Here is a 21,459-nt window from a genome sequence, read left to right as displayed (position 1 = left end):
ATGAGGGAGGGGGACGTGATGGGGGAGGGGGAGGGAAATGGGAGGCGGTGGCGGGGAGGAGGCAGAAATCCTCAATAAATAAATAAATTTAAAAAAAAGAAATTCTAGCTAGAGAAGTTGGACAACTGCAGGAAATCAAGGGGACACAAATTAGGAAGAATTCATAAGTGACCCTGATTTCTACCAAGAAACTCCTATAGCTGATAAATACCTTTAGTGAAGTAGCTGGATACAAGGTTAACTAAAAAAATAAATAAATAAAATAGAAGCCCTCCTTTATACAAATGGCATATGGACTAAGAAAAAATCAGGGAAATAAATCCCTTCACAATAGGCACAAACTATGTAAATATCTTGGGGCAACTCTTATCAAGCAAGTGAAAGATTTGTACAACAAGAACTCCAAGTATTTGAAGAAAGAAATTGGAGGGGGGTGGGATTAACATAGTAAAAATTGTCAAATTAACCAAAGCAATCTACAGAATCAGTGTAATCCTCACCAAATTTCCAACACAATTCTTTACAGACCATGAAAAACAATACTCAACTTCATATGCAAAAAACAAAAATCATCCAGCATAGCTAAGTTAATCCTGTGTTTTTTAAAAGCACTTCCAGAGGCATCATATTCCCAGATTTTAAGCTCTGCTACAAAGCAATTGTAATAATAACCACATGGTAATGACATAAAACAGACAGGTTAATCAATGTAATTGAATCAAAGGCCCAGAAGTAAATCTGCTGTGGGAACACATTCTGCTCCTCTAGCCACAGTTTTTAAGAGATCCTGTCCAGCTTGCACAGGTGGGAGTGCATGGTGGATTCCTACCACCATACACAGAGATGTTTCCAGACTGTGCATGGCTGTTACTCAGATATAAAGGGTTTATGTGCTGCACACTCATTCTTAGGGTTGGAGTGCTGAGCACAGCTCCTACCTGGCATCCCCAGAGCCTCCACCATTTTAAACGTGGAGAGAGATGGAGACAGCATCCAGAACAGCTGTAACCAAGCTGCTTACCATTTTAAAAACTCAAGACAGTAAAGAATTACAGATAATGCAATAAGGACAGATTCAGAAACAAAAGAGCTCTAAATGGGTCAAAGTGTTGGATAAATGTGCATAGGTTAAAGAGGGAAAAGAAGTAAATTGTTTTTAAAAAAAGACGTCTTAAAGAGACAGAGTACAGACAGTCATAGGTTAAAAGGAGTAAAAGAAAAATAAGCCATGTAAAGAATGACTATACACAGAGAGTCTGGATTATGTATATAATATTGTGTTTTCTTTAAATGTTTTGACTGTGAATGAGCTAAGTACAGAGAGACATTTCATTGTATGGGCTGGTAAACTAAGCCAGCATCTATATTATAAAGTTATCATGACTTTCAAATTTGGGTGTAAGGATACATTGTTTTAGAAAAGAGGTTCATCTTTTGTTTTCACAGAAGATAAGAACCTGTGGATTGCTTCCAGACCAATACGGTTTGATGGACCAAGACTCCCTGAAAGGTCACCATGAATATCACAAAAATACCCAAAAAGAAAATACTTTGCCCAAAAAACAGCAGGAATAAGTTTGGACAGAACTGTAACCATATTCCCAAATATTGCTTATAAATCTTTCTTTACATTTAAAGAGGGATATGATAAAGATATGAATAATTTGCATTGGTATGGATCTTGGTTAACTGATACAAATTTAAGGTCAATTTCATTATATGTATATTTCTGCTCTTGATTAATGTATTGTGATTATACAGTTCATTAAAAAATGTAATGTATGATTAATAGTCAAGCTTATAGTCATGTTAATTAGATTTTCTAGATGTATAGAGATATAATTCAGTTAGATACGTATTCTTCATATCTTTCAGAGACCTTCAGAATATGGCATTTAAAATGTTTTAATAACTTAGGACTTTTCTTGACAATGAGACTCGTCTGCTCCTGGCAGCACCAATTACTTTGAGAGGAAGACCAGCATCTAAGAGGCTCCATATGGAGTTTGTTAGATGAACTGGACATGCAGAACCCACAGAGAAAAATGAAAAGATTCTTCGGAGTTCCTGTGTCATGAAAAAGTCTTTTAGACATTCTACAGGATACAGGAAAATGTGACAGACAAACTGACAGTATAGGTGGAAATGTCTTTGAAATTTTCTGCTTGGTGGAAAAGTCTTCTGGATACTATGGGCCTGTAGGCTGAAGATTGGATGTCCCAACAATGCTGAAGAACTTTGGGTGTCTTCCAGGAAGCAAGATGTCTCTGTCAATTCTAGAGTTTTGGAAGTTGCTTACAATGCACTTCCTATTGATTTAAGTAATATCTAAAGTTTTGGAAATTGCTTACTATGCACTTCCTGTTGATTTAAGTAATATTATATCCTTCTGGAGTTTTTGATAGAGTTGAAGAATAGATATAGTTTTTTTTAGTTATGACAAAAGATAAAGTAGATATTAATATTGTAGCTGTACTTCTTGCTTGATAACTGTTTTGTTGTATGTATTTTTGCTATACTAAAGTTAAAGCCTTCTTTTTATTAAAACAGGAAAGAGGGGATGATATGGGAGGTTCTTCTGTCTATGTGTTGCTTTGATTGGTTAATGAATAAAGGAATAGCTTTGGGTTTATAGCTGAGCTGTAGGGGAACAGAAACTAAACAGGGAAAACTAAACAGAATGGTGGGAGGAAGATGGTGGAGTCAGGAAACACCATGGATCCGCTGCCGGAGATAGATGTGCTGGAACTTTGTTGGTAGGCCATGACCTCGTGGTTATATGCAGATCAATAGAAATGGGTTAAATTAAGATGTAAGAGTTAGCCAATAAGAAGTTAGAGCTAATGGGCTAAGCAGTGATTTAATTAATACAGTTTCTGTGTGATTATTTCGGTTCTGGGTGGCTACATAAATCTACACACCTATGGACATTTGATTTTTGACAGAGAAACCAAAATTATACGATGGAAAAAATAAATCATCTTTAATGAATGGAGCTGGTCTAACTGGATGCCATCATGTAGAAGAATGCAAATAGATCCATATCTATCATAGTGCAGAAGACTCAAGTCTAAGTGTATCAATGACTTCAACATGAAACCAGATAAACTGAACCGGATAGAAGAAAAAGTTGGGAATAGTCTTGACTGAAGTGACATCTGAGATCACAACTTGGACACAAAACAGTAGCGTAGACACTAAAATCAGTAATTAACCTCATGAAATAAAAAGCTTCTGTGAGGCAAAGGACACTGTCAATAAGACAAAATGACAGCCTACAGAGTGGGAAACAATCTTCACCAATCACACATCTGGCAGAGAACTGATATTGAAAATATATAAAGAACTCAAGAAACCAAAGAGCAAACTACAAATAATAAAATTAAAAAATGAAGTGGAGATCTAAGCAGGGAATTCTTAACAGAAGAATCTCAAGTGGCTAAAATACTTAAGGAAATGTTCAATTCCTTAGGCATTAGGGAAATGCAAATCAAAATGACTCTGAGATTCCATCTTACACCTTTCAGAATGGCAAAGGTCCAAAACACAGTGACAATGGAAAGAATGTGGAGGAAGGGGAACACTTGCATTTTTTGGTGGGAATGCATTCTTGTATAGCCATTTGGGAAATCAGTGTATCAGCAGTTTCACAGAAAATTTGGAATCAAGCTGATTTAAGACTCAGCTATACCACTCTTGGGCATATACTCAAAGGGCAATCCACCATACCACAAGGACACTTGCTCATCCATGTTGATAGCACTTATTTTCATAATAGCCAGAACTCTGAAATAATCTTGATTTCCCTCAATCAAAGAGTAGATAAAGAAAATATGGTATACATTTACACAAAGTAGTATTACTCAACTGTTAAAAATAATAACATCATCGTGTAATTGCTAACAAATAGATGGAACTAGAAAAGATCATCCTGAGAGAGGTAATCCAGACTCAGAAAGACACACATGGCATGTACTAATTTATTTACAGTTTATAATTTATTAACTCTAAAGTAATGGATGACCATGCCACAGTCCACAGACCCAGAGAAGCTAAGTAACAAGGAAGACTCAAAGGTGAAGGCATAAACTTCATAGTGAAAGGAAATAGACAGCGCTATTAGACAGGAGTGGAGGTTCCAGATGGGGGTGAGGATGAAAACAGAAGGGATCAGGTGGAGGAAGATTGGAGGAAATGGGGACTGGGAAATACAACTGGGGTTTGGGGGAATCTCTGGAAGGAGGTAGAAACCTAATGCAATAGAAACTCCCAGCAAACTGTAAGGGTAACCTTAGCTAAGACTCCTAGCAATGTGGAATATGGAACCTGAACTACTCAACTCCTGTAACCAAGAAAGAGTTTCAAAGGAAGTATTGGGGCACCAATTCATACCTAAAACTTTCCATCTAAGCCGGGCAGTGGTGGCGCACGCCTTTAATCCCAGCACTCGGGAGGCAGAGGCAGGCGGATCTCTGTGAGTTCGAGACCAGCCTGGTCTACAAGAGCTATTTCCAGGACAGGCTCCAAAACCACAGAGAAACCCTGTCTCGAAAAACCAAAAAACAAACAAACAAACAAACAAACAAACAAAACTTTCCATCTATAATTTGCCCTACTTGCAAGATGTGCTGGGGAAAAACGTGGAACACAATTTGTGGGAATGTCCAACCAATGACTTGTCTAGCCCGAGACCCATACCATAATGGGGAACTCATCCCTGGCACTGCCTGAAGGGTCAGGACCTAGAGGTGGGATAGCCTAGAGACCTAGGGTGGAACCAAACACAACTGGCATAGAAAAAAATGTCAGTGAAATGATTTCTGTACTCATAAACTTAAGTCTGGCATAATAATCATCAGAGAGGCTTCATCCAGCAACTGATGGAAACAGATGGGAGCTCCACAGCCAGATATTAAGCAGGTGAATAATTCCTCTGAAGAATGGGAACAAAATATTGTAGAAGCTATTGGGGTCAAGGACACCATAAGAAAACCCACAGAATTAACTAACTTGGGCTCAGGATCTCAGAGACTGAGCTGACAACTAGGGAACTTGCATGAGACTGACTTAGTCCCTCTGCATATATGTTACAGTTGTGTCATTTGGTTTTCTTGTGGGACTCCTAACAGTGGAAGTAGGGGCTGTCTCTGACTTGGTTCTCAGCTGTTGGGATCCTTTTCTTTTACTAGATTGCTTTGTCCAGCCTTAAAACAAGAGGAGGTGCCTAGTCTTACTTCAGTTTGATATACCATGGCTGGCTGATATTCATGGGAGGCTTGTGCTTGTCTGAAGAGAAACAGAAAAGAAGGAGTGTATTGTGGTGGGAGTGGGAAATGATGGAGGTGGGTCATTTGTCTATTGTTACTTTCATTGGTTAATAAAGAAACTTCCTTGGCTTTTGATAGGACAGAAAATTAGATAGGCAGAGTAGCCAGAATAGAATGCTGGAAGGAAGAAGGCAGTGAGACAGACACTATAGCTCTCCTCTCCAAGATGGATGCAGGTTAAGATCCTTCCTGGAAAGACACCACCTCGTGGTGCTACACAGATTATTAGAAATGGGTTAATCAAGATGTGAGAATTAGACAGTAAGAGGCTAGAGCTAATGGGGCAAGCAGTGTTTAAAAGAATACAGTTTCCATGTAATTATTTTGGGTAAAGCTAGCCGTGGGGGAGCTGGGCAGTGAGAAACAGCCGGCAGCTCCTTCTACAGACAGGAATGGAAAGAGGAGAATCTTTGAAAGGGGTATACAAATATAAATTAATTAAAATAAATTAAACTTTAAAATTAAATCATATAAAATAAATTGATAAATATAAAATAAATAAATATAACATAAAAAATTGGTACTTTTACCACCCTCAAGACTTCAGCATTTCACTAAAAAAGATCAAACTCATAAAATACATACAAGGTAACTTATTCTAGCTTCCATCATTTAGGCTTTTATATGTAGATTTTATTTTAATTTGTACTTGCTTATACTAATAATTTATAGTATAAAAACAGTGTCTTTCAATATTTGTTTAGACCAATTCTCTTTATCTTGTTGTTTCAACTCAATAGAAGATAATACCTGCAAATACTGTTTTCATTACTAAGGAAGTCAGTTTTTGTTTGTTTGTTTGTTTTGTTTTGTTATGTTTTCTGAAGCTCAGATAAGGAAGTATGTCATGTTATTATTTAGGAAGCCAACTTTAAGGAAGTGATAGACACATATGTAATGTCTGTTGGGTGGAAATATGCTCAGCTTATTAAAGGCAAGTAAGTGACCATGTAGATGACAAGAAATAAGGAAACCTACTAAACAAATAAAAAGGGATAGATATTAGATTTTTCTACAACATGTACAGAAAAAAAACTATTATTCGGGACCTGTTCAAACATCTTTTCAACTTATTTCTAAGTTTTTCATGGGAAGTATGTTTCATGCTCGTCTAGTTTTCACGTGTTTCATAATAGTTACAATGATTAACAAGCACAATTCATTATGACTATAGATTCTTGGTTTGAAAGAGAAATAAAAACAAACTTGGAAGGTCTTTGAGCATTATAGGTAAGCAAGTAAGTCTGTCCTCTGTTTATTGATTATTATTATTATTTTTTTGCTTTACAAGTACTCATGATCTATGCTTTGTTTGGGTAATTATTTTTTATTCTTTTTTAAAATTAATTATTTAATTATTTAAAAAACTATCTCTTCTAATTTACATACCAATCCCAGTTCCTACTCCCTCCCCTCCTCTCACACTCTCCACCTTCCCCTGCCCACTCCCATCCACTTCTCAGAGAGAGTAAAGCACTTTGCTTTGGGCTTTGGAAAGGTCCAAGTCCATCCCTACTATATCTAGGCTGATCAAGGTATCCATCCAAAGAGAACAGGCTCCAAAAAGTCAGTAAAGGCAGTAGGTATAAATTCTGGTGCCACCACCAGTGGCCTCACAGTCTACCCCAACCATACAGCTGCCACCCACATTCAGAGGGTCTAATTTGGACCTCTGCTGGTTCCTTGCCTGTCCACCTGGAGTTTGTGAGTTCCCATTAGATCAGACAAACTGTTTTAGTGGGTGTCCCCAACATGGTCTTGACCACTTTGCTTATAGTCTCACTCCTCCTACATGACATCTTGAAATTTGCATGAAAATGGATGAAACTATAAACAACCATCCTGAGTGGGGTAACCGAGACCCAGAAAGATGAGCATGGTATGTACCCACACATAGTTGAATACTAGCAGTAAAGCAAAGGATAAAGAGCCTTTAGTCCAAGACCCCAGAGAAGCTATGTAACAAGGAGACCCCTGAGAAAAACGTATATAGATCCTCTGGGAAGGGGAAAGAGGCAAGCTTTCATGAAAAAATTGGGAGCATGGGGGTGGGAGGAGAAGGGAGCATGGTTGGAAACTTCTAATACGGGATGTACTATTTATTTCCCTAAGCTCGTTATTGTACTTGGAGGTGTTTCTTTAATAAAATATAATATCGGAATGTTATATTGATTTATTTCCATGGGTTTTAGAAAGTTAATTTCTTGGTACAGATGGCACTTAATAAATACTATGTGGCCACTAACCTATTCTAACACTAGCTCTTAACCTGCAGTTTGATATATTAGTAATTCTTCAAATGAAAATTGGGTTATCTTAACTACTTCCTAAATTATTGCAGCTACTGAATAATTGCTAACTAAATGCAGAAAAGCATGTAGATATATATTTAATGGGAGGATATCAAGACTTATGTGCCTCAATATGTCAAGTGCTATTGAGTAATAATGATTTGTTTCCTTAAAAATTAAAAGTATAAAAGATCCAGTTAATGTTCTCCCTCCTTCTGCTCCTCATTTGGATCTTAAGAGCTCAGTCCGGTACTCCAATTTGGTCTCTGTCTCTGTCTCGATCCATCGCCAGATGAAGGTTCTAAGGTGATATGCAAGATATTCATCAGTATGGCTATAGGATAGGGTCATTTCAGGTTCCCTCTCCTCAGTTGTTCAAGGTACTAGCTGGGGACATCTCCCTGGACACCTGCGAGCCCCTCTAGAGTCAAGTCTCTTGCCAGCCCTAAGATGGAGGACCTTGGACTTCCCGCAGGGCAGGGAATCTGGACTGCTCTTCATTCTTGAGAGGGAGGGGGAATGGAGTGGGGGGGAGGGGGAGAGGGGTAGGGAAATAGGGGGAGGGGGCGAGGTGTGCAAGGAGGGGGAGGGAAATGGGAAACGGGGAGGAGGCAGAATTTTTTTTTGCAACAACTAAAAAAATAAAATAAAATAAACAAAAAAAAGAATTAATGAGAAAAAGCTATGAAATTACGTAGCTTTTTGAAAATTGAGAAGACAGTAACTGGATACCCTTAGTCTAGCTTACAGACTGTGTTTGTCAGAAAACCCTGTCATAATGAAATACATTACACATGAAAAAAAAGATCCAGTTAATAAGCTGTTAATTTACAATGAAAACTGTCATAAACATAAAGGCAGAAACTAAAATATTATTACACAATTCATGGAAATGATGAAATCTCAAGTTATTTACCTCCTGGAATTTTGGAAGACTTCAGTAATGTATCTAGAAAGTATATACACACATATTAACCTTTATTTGGGTATATACTAAATTTTGATCCTACTTATATTGGATGGACTAATAAAGTTATCACCAAGGGAAAAATTCTTTCAAAAGTGGTTCATAAATATTATTTAGAACAGAATACAAATCCTATATTGGTATTTGACATTATTAATTGACTTACATTGTAATATGCATATCTGCATAAATCTATGTAATACATAATTAAACCTTATACATTTTAGGAGTCCACTTTCAGCTAAACCATTTTTTAAGGTAACTTAACAGCATGAATAAAAACATGTATCAATTCAGGGATTTTAGAGGGTTTCTGTTATTTTATTACATTACCCCAAGCTTTGTAAATTTTGTGAAGTTGAGTATTTAAATAAGAACTAAAATTTCACTTATTTCAAATGTATCAACCATTTCTAATATTGTTATACTCATGAAATTATTGTTGGGTGACTAATGCAAATTTCTAGAAATACTAATTTGTACATAAAATTTTAAATTTCATTGTAATTTCTTGGAAAATAAGCTACATAATATCAGTATCAACTTATTATTTGATAATCACTATTTTAGCTCTGGTTTTTCCTACATATTTGGGAGCAAACAATTATTTTTTTGCTTTGTACTGTATATCTTTCATTACTAATTAGATAGAATGCATTTTTATATATTGTCCTGGCTAGTTTTATGCCAATGTTCTACAAGCTAGAATCATCTGAGAGGAGGAAACCTCAGCTGAGAAAAATGACTCCATAAGATCCAGTTGTAAGCCATTTTCTTAATTAGCAATCAAACAAGGAGTTCCCGGCTCATTGGGGGTGGTGACATCCCTGGGAAGGAGGTTTTGTGTTCCATAAGGAAGTAGTCCTAGTAAGCCATGTGTTGGAAGGCAGTAAACCACACCCTTCCATGGCCTCTGCATCATCTGAGACTTCCAGGTTCCTGCCCTGCTGGAATCTCTGCCCTGACTTCCTTCAGTGATGAATTGTGATGTAGAAGTATAAGTTAAATAAACCCTTTCCTCCTCAAGGTGTTGTCTTACAGTAATAGTAACCCTTAAGACATATATTCTCTGACACTTCTTTTTTTTTTCATTTTTACTTTTCTGACTAATATTCTTTGCTTTTCTACTGAGATATTCTAATTGTACTGATTGATTTTTATGTGAAGGATGTCATTTGTACTTTCTAAACACGACTCATAATTCTTCTAATTGATTCTTTAACTTTCACTTCCATTACATATTCTAGCCAATACATGATACAGTGAGAATTATCTTAATGAATACCTTCTCTCCCTCAATAGATAATTACTAACTATAACCATAGAATATAAAGACATAGACATTCAAGGACTTCTGAGAACATAATTCATTATTTTACATGCATTCCTAGACTCTACAATAAAGTGGGGGAATGAACAATTTACCGAAATAGAGGTAATATTATAGTACTCCAGGCATACTTTTTCTGAACTATGTTAAGTACCAAATAGTTAATAGGACTTTAATCACCAGGGTCACATGAGATGTACATGATAAAATAGTATTAAAAGAATCCATGAGTACATCCTATTTATAATTTCATTAATTGTCCAAATTTTCTTTTGAAATGGGTTTTTGAAGTATCATGAAGTAAATTTTAAAGTTTCAGAAAGAGAACCACATATTTTCAGAAGGTGGTATTTGTCTGTGGACTTAGTAATCTGCCTCACAGTATAGAAATTTCTAACCAGTGTACTACTTTTATCACTGTAAATATTGATCCTTAAAACCTGATATGGATATAAGAAGTGGAGGGGCATGGATTCTGTATTTGAATTAGCAGACAGGTGAAGTGGAAATAAGAAGTCATTTAACAATTACCAATAATCAATCTCAATGTTAAAAGATATTTCTGCCCTTGATGACATATTTCATAACTACATATTTCATAACTACAATTGAATAAAAAACATGAAATGGAAAGAATACAAGAATTGCATATGAAGGGCTAAATGAAGAAATGAAACAGGGGAAATGATATAATTATATTATAATCTCCAAAAAATAAAAATACAGTATCAATTCTATAAAAAAATTCATTTAAAAATATGTCTCTATTACAATCATGGCATACAATAATGGAGTCACACTCTGCCTGAATCTTCACATTAGGTGCACGTTTGTTCATGCCCCAGAAGGTAGTATATTCCACACTATTATCTAAGTGCTTCCCAATAGGAATAGCTTTCAATAGTCTTTTCTCAGTGATCAGATTTCAGTGTAATTTCAAAGGCTTTTAAACTTTTATGAGTGGGAAATGACTCAGCGGATAAAAGTGCTTGCTGTGCAAGTATGACAACATGAGTTTAGCTCCTTTTAATCCACAAAAACTAATCACAATAATGAGCATCTGTACTTAGTTAGGGACAGGAGAATCCCCAGAGCTCTTGGGTAAGCTATCCTGATGTATGCAGAAGGAAAACAATAAAAAACCCCTATCTCAAACAGGAAAGAAAGTTATGGCCAATGCCCAAAATAGTCCACTGACCTCAACCCCAATGTCATGTTATATACAGGACCCCATTCACATATACAAATAAATGTACCCACATTTGTACATGTGCACAGATGCATTGCATATATACACACAAAAAGCATGTGTTTGTTTGTATGCATGTCTTTTGTATGTCTTCGTGTGTGCATGTGTGTGTTTTGTAATTGTGTCTGTGCTTGTGTGTGTGTGTGTGCATGTGTGTGTTTTGTAATTGTGTCTTGTGTGTATTATAAAGCTAATTTGGAAAGGAAGCCAAGTTATATCTGTTCTGTTCATTGTCTAGGAATTGCATTAGTGTATGTGTATTCTCGTTCAAAGCCTGTAATATTATATAGGTCCATATTAGTTTTCAGACATTTAGAAAAATTTGTATTGTGGAAGAACCATATCTTAAATGTAGTACTTAACATCACATAAATTACCTTCATCTATTTTATAATAATTTCTATCCCTATTTACTTCAAGAAGGATGTTGTAGTCACACAAGCTCAGAGCTTAGGGATTTATCTGATAAAATATGTTATATATTATTGGATGGATAGAAAAAAGAGGCTGTATGCTACTTTTAAGATCTAATAACACAATAATATGGAAGTTTATAGATTTTTAAGTAATCAAAGCCAATTTAACATTTTTGATACTCCTATTTCATAATTTTCATAGTAGTCAATAAATCCTTTTGAATAAATAAAAACACATTTTCATTTAAAACCATGATATGGCTCAATGTTTCTCTGAAGCAATAAATCATGATGTACAATTCAACATCAATTTGCATTAAGGGTTTTTTGACCCTCAACAACATTGGTACTCTTTTCACTCCATTCCTTATTTATTTCATTCACATTGTCTCAAAAAGTTTATAGTTATTTTCAATTTAATTTAAAAATATTTATTTCCTTTTTATCCATAAATTATGAATCATAAAAGCATGTCATATTTACAAATTACTCAATAAAAAGCAATGGAACATAAGAAAATTGTCTCATAATCGGGGTCAAAATGTGCTGATTAAAAAGCAGATGGAGATAACTGTACTCAATTCCTACTTTGAAAAGAAAAGTTGGACCTTGTGCTACATAACTCTAGTGGCAACACACACAAGGCTGAGACAAAAAGATGATTTTTTTAGCTAGATTTGGCTGCATAACAAGATTATAATTCTAGCATTTATTGGGAAAGGAGGTATAGCAAGATAGTGGAACAAGGTAAGACAGACTATAAATAATACCTCAAAATATCTGAACAAGAGCACAAACAATGAAGAGGCATTACAAAATGCCTCTTCAAAAGGCCTCTTCAAAAGAAGAGGCATTACAATTAAAGCAAAAATAATAAAATAATAAATAAATGAGACACTAGAGAAAATCACATATGAAATAAGTATTTTTAAAGGGGCACATGAAGTAAATGTTTATCTAAACTACTGAGAAGAAAGAAAAGTCAAAATTATTAATAAAGGAGGTAGGGTAGAGAGTTGGGTCGGCCATTAAAGGGTAGGCTCACAAGCAGAAAGAACAACCATTGCTACATAAATAGAAATGATCTTAAAATTATTTGCCAACCCATGGGGTAACCTAGAATACATGAGCAGATTCATAAAAGCGTGGCAACTTCTAAGACTAAACTACAGAAATATACAAAGTCAGAAAAAACGTAATAAAATCAAGATGTTAATCAACAACAAGCTAAGCTGGTATGGCACCAAGTTGTTAACTATCTGTTTATGCCCATACACAAACGCTACTCTCAGTCCTGATCAGAGAAGCTTCTGTTTGCAATGAAATGCAGCAAAAGCAGGAATGCACGGTTGCTCAGGATACTGAGAATAAGGGGAAGTGCTCAAGCACAACAGGACATTGTCTTTTATTGCCCACTCACTGGGAAACTCCCCGTGCACTGGTGAATACTAGCAAGCCCCAGGTTATACAAACATGCTTAGTTAAACACAGTAGGTCACAAACCAAAACACAAAACCATAGATGTGGGAGAAAGATTTCTGGGGTAGGAGTAGGAAGCAAGTAAAAGCAGCTGTGTGGGACAATCTTCAGAGTGTACTGCGTATGAAAGTGCCAAAAGAACAAATTTAATGCATGCGAAGAAAAAACAAAGGACTCAACAAAAAGCCTATGGCCAGATGATCTCAGGAAATTTTTACCATACATCTAAAAATAATTAATGCTAATTTATCTTGAATTCTTCCAAAATATTTAGAATGGAAGAATGTTTCCCAGCTCATTTTATAAAACACTGATAGCGAATATTTTTAAGGACACTACAAGCAAAGTACAGATCATTATGTCTGAGTAATATGTAATTTAAAATTCTCAACTACTCAGATTACTGGATGGTGAATTTAGAGTAGTAAGACATGATGCCTAGCTTCCTTCTAGTTTTAAAACTGCTTGAATGTTTTCAGTATATCTACCAATATATACAGCTGGTTTTAAACCCAGCCATTCAGTTTCTGAATTATTTCCTTAGTCAGATCAACAAGAAAAATGCTAACTTGAATCAGACCAATGATTATTTTAATGGAAGGTGTGCCCTCTATTAATGACTGTGTACTATCTGTTCATTATTTTTATTCAATCTTCACTTAGTTTGAGGTGGCAGTGCCCTTCATTAATGGCTGTGTACTATCTATTCATTATTTTTATTCAATCTTCACTTAGTTTGAGGTAATTTGAGTTAAAATGAGCCAATGATAAAAAAAAAAAACAGGGTGAAATACCTCCTCTTCTGTGTACAAAATGTATCTAAGACCCAGAAGCCTAAGACTTTGTTATAAGAAAGCATTATTACACTCTGCTTTATGGGGCATCAAGATTTCTCCTCAACAACTTTAGAACTATAGAACTAAAAAGAGCACCCTTTATATTAGATTCCTTCACATGCCACCATTAATGCCTAAAACTGCCCAACTATATACAATTTATGACGATTCCAAAATTTACAAATTTTAAAACTCAGTAGTTATGAAAGTGTTTATCAATATATAAGAAAGATCATCAGTCCAGAACAATCTTACCTAACCCCTGATTTTTGAGGTAGTAATGATATGGTTGCCACTTTTAGAAACTACAATGTTCTCACATCAAAGAATATCCTTTATACAGTTCATCTAACAAAATCTGAATAATAGCTCCATAAATTATATTGAAATCAATAATAAACATGAGAAAATTGAGGCCAATAACACACAGGAAACTGTCACAAGGCTACATGACTAAAAAGTGATGAGGACTGAATATTAACCCTTTTCATTCGAATGTCATTATTTGTTCTCCCTTGCTCAACTAATATACTTCCTTCTCGAGAACAGATGCTCCGCTAACCAAATATGAATTTAATGTGGGCTTTCAGAAATGCATGATTCTCTGCTTCTGGAGTATCAGATGCATGCCTCTGCAAACTCAGATGCATTCAGAATAATAATGAAATTCTATTCTTGAACACAAATTCCATAAAATCCTAGGGGAGTTTAACATAAACTATTAGCTTCTGATATATTTCCCATGTTTTCTATCTCTCCATTTCCTAAAATAATGTGGGCTGACTCAGAAAATACCTTTTTCCATCTGTCCAGATGACTAAAAACATGGACAACATTTTGAGTCAGTCATTGTAGTAACTGTTTCCCCCTTTTATTTAGGCAAGGAGATATGGCATATTTTGCCCAGGAAGATATATGTGAATATATGCTAAAAGTGATTTCTGAATTCACAAATATTTTAATCATATCATATCTAATAAAGTTAAACAGCCCATTAAATTAAAAAGACAGAGAACAAACTGTGAAAATTATGTGTCCACCATATCACAGAAAAGCTATATAATTTAATATAAAAATAATTCTTAAAACTTAATAAGAAAAATGATAAAACTGGGGAAACAAAAATGTCTCAGGGAAAACAGCTACTCATTTTTTCTTGAGTGTAGCTATGCTCAGTTCCTTTTAAAGAAGCAAAAATACAAGTATTTACCAGTATATATTTACACAGATAAGCACTCATATCAAAATACACATTCAATATATCTGTATCCTGCTATAGCAAATACGAATGAAACGCCTTCCTTCAATGTAACACTCAAATCCTAAAACTTGCCATTATTGCGAAATGAGTCATGATCACAGAGAGAATCCCAGTGCCGCTGTCGATAATATATGAAATATAGAAAGAACAAGAGACAAGGAGAAGGGGAGGCAAATAAAATGTCCGAATAGCATAAATTAAAGTGCTACAGTTTATCCTCCAGTGCCCAGAGAGCTTGATTCCATGTTTTACCAGATAAACAATATCATAGGAGGTCAAATCCCATATATAAAATGGCATTGTGTTTACATATAACCTATACATATCTTCTCGTACAGTATAAATATTCGCTGTTATAAATGTTTTATAAATAGTTGTGATATCATCTGAGTAATGGAAAGATTATATGATTTTTTCAGTTACATCTGATCAGTACAGATATGTATTTTACTATGCGCTTCTGATGCAAAATTGACTTACTCCTTTCATGAAGAACCTGAATACAGGGAGACTTGAGTGTGAACACAGAATCTAGGTTTAAGAAAGAACATTTTATAGACAAAGAGTGATACATTGCTGAGATTTGCCAGAAAAATCATAAAAAGTCTTAAGATAGGAGTTACAAGACAACAAAGAAAACATGGCAGAAATGATGAAAGGAGCAACAAGAGTTGAAGGAGGAGGCCTATAAGGAAGAATCAGTTTAATGGTGCTTAGTTGGTCACAAGGGTGTATGTGTGCACATGCATGTATGTGACTTAGCTTCTTAGTGACTTAGCAGATGAAATCTTAGAGCTGGACAAGTTCAGAGGTACGGATGAAGCCCTAAGAAAAATGACCCTTGTCTGTGAGGAACCAAATGATTAGGAGATGTATATCATTCTATGATGCGTGCTTCCTTTGTAGCTTTTTGGTTTATGAATATATAACTGTTATTTTAAACTATCTAGCAGATATATCTCAGCCTATCCCTGTACTTTATGAATATCTGCCATCGAAAAAAACTTAAGAGAAAACTATTATGATTAACTTCAAGCATACCTGTTATGAACAGATCAGTAAGTTTCATATCCTCCCCTTTGTTATTCTACTGGTGGCTGCAATTAATACTTTTGCATTAAAGATTCTTTCCATTAAGTAAATGTTTTTCTATAATATTTCTATGTGCTTTATGCCTTGTATCACCACTGAAATGCTCAGTTACTTCTTATATTGCAAATGCATAAATATTTATGTATTCTATCTGTAATAGGTATACTCTCCAAATGTTGACAGCTACTATTCATCAGACAAAGATAAGAAGCAAAGATGAGGATTTCTTTCTTTTTAGATACCTTTGAGCATCAACTTCTGTTAAAACACTAAAGCACAGATGCAATGTTGATAAGAAAATATTAAACTTTTTTCTGTCAGATTCATGAATTTGAGAATATGAAACATCACAGCTGATACAGACATTATGACATATGGCTTGCATCTCACCTATGTAAGTTATCAGCTGTTTGAACAAATAATATATCCTATTTAAATTTCCTTTAACTTTTGATTCTGATAAAATCAATTCATACACTTATTGTATTAGTTAGGAGATATATATTTGAAAGTCTTTGTAAAACTGTGAAAGTGAATTAAATAAGATAAATGCTTCCTTTGCTGTTCTGAGTCTTTTTTCACCATGCATAATTATAAAAACCTAAAAAAAGTACAAATAACTTTTAGAAGACTGACCTCTGATGCTTTGTGAGGTATTAAAGTACAATAGTTAGGGATCCAAGCGTCTATTAATTGAATATACCTTAAGCTGTATATTATTTACAAATATAAATATGATCTTTGTAGCTTTTCAAAATAGGGGCATATTTGAATTTTTTTCTACAATAATCTCACTCAAAAGTAGCCTCACAGTGCCTCTGAAAGGCCATTGGTCATGTGCAGTAGATCAAGCAGAAAATGACATGATGCAGAAATCAAAAAGAAAGCTTTTCTTTACTCAGAGTAGCAGAAAGAAAGTTGAATAATTTAATGGAGTTGGGCATAATTTAATGGAGAAAGGAGCTAAAGAAAGGATTGACTAGTTTTGTCTTATTATTGACTACAGGATCAATATAGAGAAAAAGAGTATGTCTCATAAAACCACAATCACTGCTGAGTCATAGCCTCACTACAATAACAAAAAGGACAAAGAAAAGACTGGGAGCAATGAAGTGCAGGTTACTTGAGGACATGTCAAGGTATATAAGCACACACAAAATTGTTGAAAATGTCCGGTAGCTAAAGATTGAGACTAGTAAGGCCATCTATACAGTGGTCATTAAGATTTAGAATGAAGATATGATTAAACCACATTGATAAAATAATGGATAGACAGATTAAAATAGGAAACCTTCCATTAGATTTCTATGGTAATGGAGTTGTAAGAGAAACAGGTGTTCAAAAAGCATACAGAAAAGACACAAAAACTCCCTGAGTGTGTTATAAAATGTCTCACTGATGGTAGAAGCTATCGGAGCTCACCAAGGCCAGCTGGATTGTGACTGAAAAAGCAGGAGATTAAACCCGGACTCTCTGAATATGGTGGACAATGAGGGTTGCTGAGAAGCCAAGGACAATGGCACTGGGTTTTGATCCTACTTCTTGTTCTGGCTTTGTGGGGGCCTAGCCAGTTTGGATGTTCACCTTCCTAGACCAGGTTGGAGGGGGGAGGACTTCGGACTTTCCACAGGACAGGGAACCCTGACTGCTCTTCAGACTTGAGAGGGAGGGGGAGAAGAGTGGGGGGAGGGTAGGAGGAGTGGGAGGCTGGGAGGAGGCAGAATTTTTTTTCTCAATAAAAAAAAATAAAAACCAGCAAAATAAAAAAAAAAGATTTGTTATGCTCCTTAAAATATCAGTAAAGCAAAGTTTACAGAAGGCAGTATGTGAAAGAACATCTATTAAACAAGAAAAGCTTCAAGGGGCTTTGGGGGAGAGAAGTCAGGTATCCGGTGAGTCTGCATGGAGAATTTTAGATAGAATAAGTCTCCAGGAGAGAAAACTCAATGATAAAAAGATGATTATGGATTTTTAAAATACAAGATTAAGAACCAAGAATGTTTGATGAGCATGGTCACAAGAATAAGGATTGAAAATACAGCTTTAAAATAATCATTCATCTATAATAGCTAGGTAATACAATAAAAAGGCTAGAGCACTCATATTTTCTGTTTGGTATTTAGTATTTGGAGTTTGGCCACAATGCTTCAATTTAATAAGTTAAGCAAAACTTACAGTTTGAGACAAATATAGATAATTGAGGTTTCTGAGATATTGAGGCCAGTAAAGATAATTGATGATATGGTTTCTGAATGGGAAAGTTACCTGGTCAGAACTCTCTTATAAATAAAAAGAAAATTGGCGCTTTCTCATATATCTCCAAATATTTGTATAAAACCTGCTGCAATTTAATCCAACTGATTTTGAGTTCACTGTAACCATGACAGATACCACCTGTAGGGTAGAGGGTGTAGGTTCAGTCCTCCAGAGACTTCAGTGAATATTTTGGTAGTGTGAAAATATACGGATCTCAAAATAACTGTGGGAAGTCAACTTCTGATGCACTTCCTTTAGAAATAGTCATGGTACAGGGCATGGGATGAGGGTAGGGAGTGGGGACTAGGGTTGGTATGGAAAATGAGAAAAGATAGGTTTTTAAAGAAATACAGAAAGAGTCACAATACATCATTGTTTGTCTCTTCAACTTATCTTTCAAAAAATCATGTGCTGATTCTTTTTTGAAAGATAAACATTAGGTTTAATTCAGCTGATTGTATGACTGAAAGTGAAGGCACTGAGTACATTATGACAGATTAGGTATTCCGTAATATTTAGACAAAAGTAAAGTGAACAAAATGAGTCTGCAAATTGTATGGTCATTTGCAATTATTTCATTAAGGAATCCTTTCTGAGCAAGGCTTTAATGAAGTGGTAATGAGGTAAAGATCTGCTGCCAGCAAAGGCATTATAGAAAACCTAGAAAATAGAACTCAGTAAAGTGATAATGAGGGAGAAGCGTCTTCTAGCTTGGTCTTGGCTTATGTTTCTTTGTTTCAGAAAATAAGATATTTCCCTTAAATCTTGGTGGTTTCCATGGAAGTGAGTTAAATTAAAGCAATGTGAAGGGGTTGGATGTGTGAGAGAAGAGAGGCTAAATTTAAACTGAAAGTGGCAATAAAAATAGCACTTCTCATGCCAAAGAGATCCACATAAGCCCTCAGTAACAGGTGGGCTGGAATTATTATTTACTGATAAGGAAGAAACTGTAGAAGATTCTTGTTTGAAATTCTAGAATTAGTCTTTGAAATACCTGCAATGAAAACTAGATTAAAGAAGAATGTGAAACTTACTTTCTTATTTACTCATCTTTCCTCAACACTGCAAGAAACTAGCCTAGGGCAGAGGGTTTACCTCTACCCCCAAAGAGATGTTTTCTTTGAGGGGACTCTTTCAGGGTATAGAATATTTAGTCTCGTCTATCAATTAATTGAAACATGGATCAATACTTAAAAGCATATCACTATCTCAAAAAAAATCATTGAGCTTCCTAAAATGTTTACTTTTAGGATCAGTTTACTTTTAGAACCAATAGGATCAGGTTCATAATGTTAATCTATCATTCCTAGTGTAAGTTTGGTAAAAGTCACTTCATTAAGACCTTTTCAAACTGAAAGAAATAAAGATTTCTTCACAAAGGCAATCACTGAAAATTTAGAATTACTAGTGTACTTCATTTTCATAATCTCACATATAATATAGGTCACACTTTCTTATATTTTTAGCTTTCCTATGATATTGAAAAGGTGGAAATTACACCAAATCTGAGTTGTGTGCATGGCAATTTTTCATGCAAATATTAAAAAATTTGTTTTAAAATTACATCAGATCATTTCAAGAAGCTTGAGGCTATATTTTTCTTAAGTAGAATATATTTTTATGGACTGAATATATAATGGAAAAAATCTACTTGGGGGAAATCTTATTTACACATAAGATATATAGGCATCTAAAAAACTCCCTAAGCAATACAATTAAGTCAATTAGCAATTTTTATTTATATGTTCAGAATTTTTAGAGTTATATACATAAGTTTTAAATGAGATTCAAATTCTTTACGGACACTAGGAGACTGTGTAAAAGAAAGTCTTGTAACTACAATTATATCAGGAATATAAAGTTATATTATGAGAACTGCCTCTAGGTGAAAAATTATTTATCATCTTAGGTAGATCTCACCAAAACAGCATTTTGTGAGAGAATATAATAGCATTAAAAATAAAACATATCTCTGGGAGGAAAAAAAGTACTGAAGGCATCACACAAGCAAAAGATAAGTTAGATCATCTTGAAAGAATTTCCCTGGTTTATAAAAGAGAGAGTAAATGTTGACAGACCTGTGAAGGAAAAGGACTCCGTGTGGAATCAGAGGTGGCAACATAAGCAGCCTGTGTGTAGGCGTAGCTCTTGAATCGAGGCTTAGGAGATGAAGAAGTTTGCTCATAGCCCTGTGCTAGACTGACTGTGATCTGTAAAGGGTTGGGGAAGAAAAGGAAAAAGAAGAGGGGAAAATGTGGTAAGCAATTGGGAAGGACTGCTTTCCAAGACTCTAGAAAACAGAATAGTAAACAGAAAGGGTGAGATCAAACATTTAACCTTAAACACATAAAAGATAGTAAAATCTAATACCCTCTAAGAGAAGAATTCACTGTGTTGGTCTTTCTGGAGAGCAGAAAAATCGAGAAGATAATGAGTGTAGGATTTAAAATTCAGGTTCCACAGGGACATAACTCCTACAGCTGTAAAGCATGACATTCTGTGCTCTCGAAAAACTGGGTACCCAACAGCAATTTCCTCTGATCCCAGAGTAAATAAGGCCAGAATTCATCAGGTCAATAACTTGGTATGGGCTAAAGATGTCATGAGCATAAAATAGAACTAGCTAAGTAGAATGAAAAAAAAATTAGACACAAGAACTTTCCATTCCTTTAGCATAATTTTGCACAAGATTTTTTAATCATTGATTTTGTTTAAGAAAATACAGTATACCTACTGTTGAGCATGATTAATAAAACCCAATTAATAGAATCCCTTTGCACTTATTTCACTGATGCAATAAAAAATTTTATCATATATTGTTGATTGAATTGTCAGTAAATAGGTTTTAAAATGTTTTTCCATTTAAAAGGAAAAAATCAATAATAAACAACTGTTTATTCAAAAGGTTAGCACAAAATATTTTCAATGTATTTTTGAATAAAATGTTTGTCCTTT

General features: G+C 34.9%; 1 protein-coding gene across 1 annotated transcript in view; it reads right to left on the bottom strand.

Annotated features, from left to right (window-relative positions):
* LOC101982181 (dystrophin-like) overlaps window positions 1–21,459 on the bottom strand; it is a 681,579-nt gene that overhangs the window by 86,896 nt on the left and 573,224 nt on the right. Inside the window, exon 9 of the mRNA XM_013354813.1 lies at window positions 20,583–20,714. Within this exon, the coding sequence (XP_013210267.1) occupies window positions 20,583–20,714 (132 nt within the window). The remainder of the gene's footprint in view (window positions 1–20,582; window positions 20,715–21,459) is intronic.

Source organism: Microtus ochrogaster, unplaced genomic scaffold (assembly GCF_000317375.1).
Source record: "Microtus ochrogaster isolate Prairie Vole_2 unplaced genomic scaffold, MicOch1.0 UNK71, whole genome shotgun sequence".
Taxonomy (NCBI): Eukaryota; Metazoa; Chordata; class Mammalia; order Rodentia; family Cricetidae; genus Microtus; species Microtus ochrogaster.
The sequence above is the reverse complement of the archived record's forward strand: the minus strand, read 5'-3'. Positions and strand labels throughout refer to the sequence as shown.